At 39.0% G+C, this 2,377-nt stretch overlaps 1 protein-coding gene across 1 annotated transcript in view; it reads left to right on the top strand.

Moving 5' to 3' along the window:
- LOC101861555 (serine/arginine-rich splicing factor 6) overlaps positions 1-1,170 on the top strand; it is a gene marked incomplete at its 5' end in the record, with an annotated part of 29,689 nt that extends 28,519 nt beyond the window's left edge. Inside the window, 1 exon segment of the mRNA XM_013090190.1 lies at positions 606-1,170. Within this exon segment, the coding sequence (XP_012945644.1) occupies positions 606-786 (181 nt within the window).
- Between the last annotated feature and the right edge of the window lie 1,207 nt (positions 1,171-2,377).

Here is a 2,377-nt window from a genome sequence, read left to right as displayed (position 1 = left end):
GGGGTGAGCTTTATCTTGGACCCACGTTCTGTCTTTTTGGGGAAAACTATTTACACGAATTTCACATCCGGCTCGGTCCTTTTGAAGATGGTCCCGCCTAAAAAATAATCTAATCGTGTTGATTGGGGCGTAAAACCTATGGGAGATAAAGACGACAGATGTCGAATAGCAAAGAAGGAATAAACTACACCAGAGCACCCGCCAACCACCCACCAAGAGTATTTGAGATTCTGTATGTAAAAGGTAGATACAATCTACTGTTTTAGAGCGGCTGGTTGGCGGGGCAGGTGCGTTGGTGTGGTTTGCTCGTTTCGATCAAACGTCTATCGACCTGATCTTTCTCGCTTCTTTTTTTGTGTTTGTTACTCTCTGAAGTAACATGTACATTTTGTCAGCTTTACTTCTCTCTCTTTTCATGCCGAATTTTAATGAGAGTAATAATATATAATTTAGAGTTTTTATGTAAACCTGAATGATGTACATATTTTTACGGTCCTGTACAGCCAAGAAAAATTTCCCTCTGGGATAATAAAGTACATGCATTATCTTATCTTATCTTATCTTATCGTATCTTATCTTATCTTATCTTTCTCGTCTCTGTCTAGGGGTCGGTCTTTCCACCACGGTTTTGATGCGGAGAAGTACGCCCTGGACAGTGCCTCCCACAGCCGTCTTATCTTCCTGAATCCCAACGACATCGTGCGTGTGGGGGTTCACCAACACTGCAGCCACTACTGGTACAAGCAGAGTGACGTCGCCGCCTACTTCGAAATTGTGAAATTGTAGGCTAATATTGCGCAAGGAGAACTTTTGCACAAACTCTGGAAACAGTGGCAAAATCGCGATACATTGACCAAAAAATCGCGAATAATAACAAACTTTCAAAACAGTGGCAAAATCGCGATACGTTGGCCAAATTATTGATACATTGGCAAACTCTCAAAATAGTAGCAAAATCGCGAAGTTGACAAACTGTCAAAACGATGGCAAAATCGCGATATATTGGCAACAACAAGAATCGAGACGACAGCTGAGTGTGGCTGAGAGCGATTTGATCTGTTATCTCTCTATATATATTATATTTGTGAAAGTCATCACTTCGGTTGCCTAAAACTTCCGAACTACTTAACTTTCGAATTTGAAAAAAAATAACGGTGGTTCAGAATCATTTAAAAGGTGCACAGTTATATTAATTAAGGAGTCTGAAGTCACTGTAGTTTAATTTTCAGTTTTTCACTAGTTTCGTTTAGATCTGATCTTGGGGAAAGTCCGTCTTCTAAGACACCATTGTAAACAAGTGAGGCGTCAGTTCACAAGCAGTGCGGAACTGGTTCCACAATGACTTGACGATGATCGGTTCTTTTGAGTCCGTTTATTGAACGGGTACCCAGCTAGTTATAGTGTAGCATTAATTGTGAACGATGAAAATACAGGAACAATGGCTGCAGTGACATCACCCACGCTGGAATATAGCTTCTCCTTGACCTCAATAAAGATGAAGCAAAAATAGACCCGTGCGATGACATTTCTGATTCAGGATATAAAGTGGAGATTTTAGGCCTGGATTCCTGTAAAGTTTCACAGACAAAGTTTTAGATATTGTCCACGTCTGGCAGGAAACATTTACGTTGAACAGCTAATTTTGAGGCAAATAATGTTGCAAAAACATTGTCCGTTTTTAGAAGTCCTTTAGTTTCGTGTAATTCAAAAAAATATTCACAGATTGGAGCATAGTTTCAACTGATGGGAAACTAGATTATTCACAGAGACTTTCTTTCATACTGAAGTGAAAATAGACACGGGGACAGTTTACTGTCTTTTTGAGACTTAAAAGTATTTGTAATCACAGCAAAGTCCGCTTAAATCGAACAGGGTTAATCCGAAAATAGCGATAAACCGAAAGGAAATAGAATAAAATCCTCAATTTTTCCCCTTTTATCATGGCAACATCTCCACACCAAAAACTCAGTATAGCAAGGCCAAAGAAAACCCAGCGGCCCCGCAAATTCCTGCTTAAGCGGACCCCACTGCATTCAACTGCTGGCCCAATCTGGAGCTGCCTTCTCTGTAGAAAATGTTAATAATGTACAAAATTTATCTGTCAATAATTGCTGAGATGTACAGTGATTTAAGAAAGCAAACTGTGTATTTGCATTCCTTTTGTATTGTGTTAATGCATTAAAATGAGAATTCAAATTTATGCATGTATTGCATAATTGTAATAATAATAGTGTAATGAATATGGTATGCATTTTTATAACGTCTATTCCTAAGAAGGGTTAAAGCGATGAGCAGTGCTGATACACCCTTCAACACAACTGACACAATTTCGACAGAAAATGTCCATTATGTGATAATTTAACAACAGATACACCCC

Source organism: Aplysia californica, unplaced genomic scaffold (genome assembly GCF_000002075.1).
Source record: "Aplysia californica isolate F4 #8 unplaced genomic scaffold, AplCal3.0 scaffold01170, whole genome shotgun sequence".
Taxonomy (NCBI): domain Eukaryota; kingdom Metazoa; phylum Mollusca; class Gastropoda; order Aplysiida; family Aplysiidae; genus Aplysia; species Aplysia californica.
This window is presented reverse-complemented; position numbering and strand designations above follow the sequence as displayed.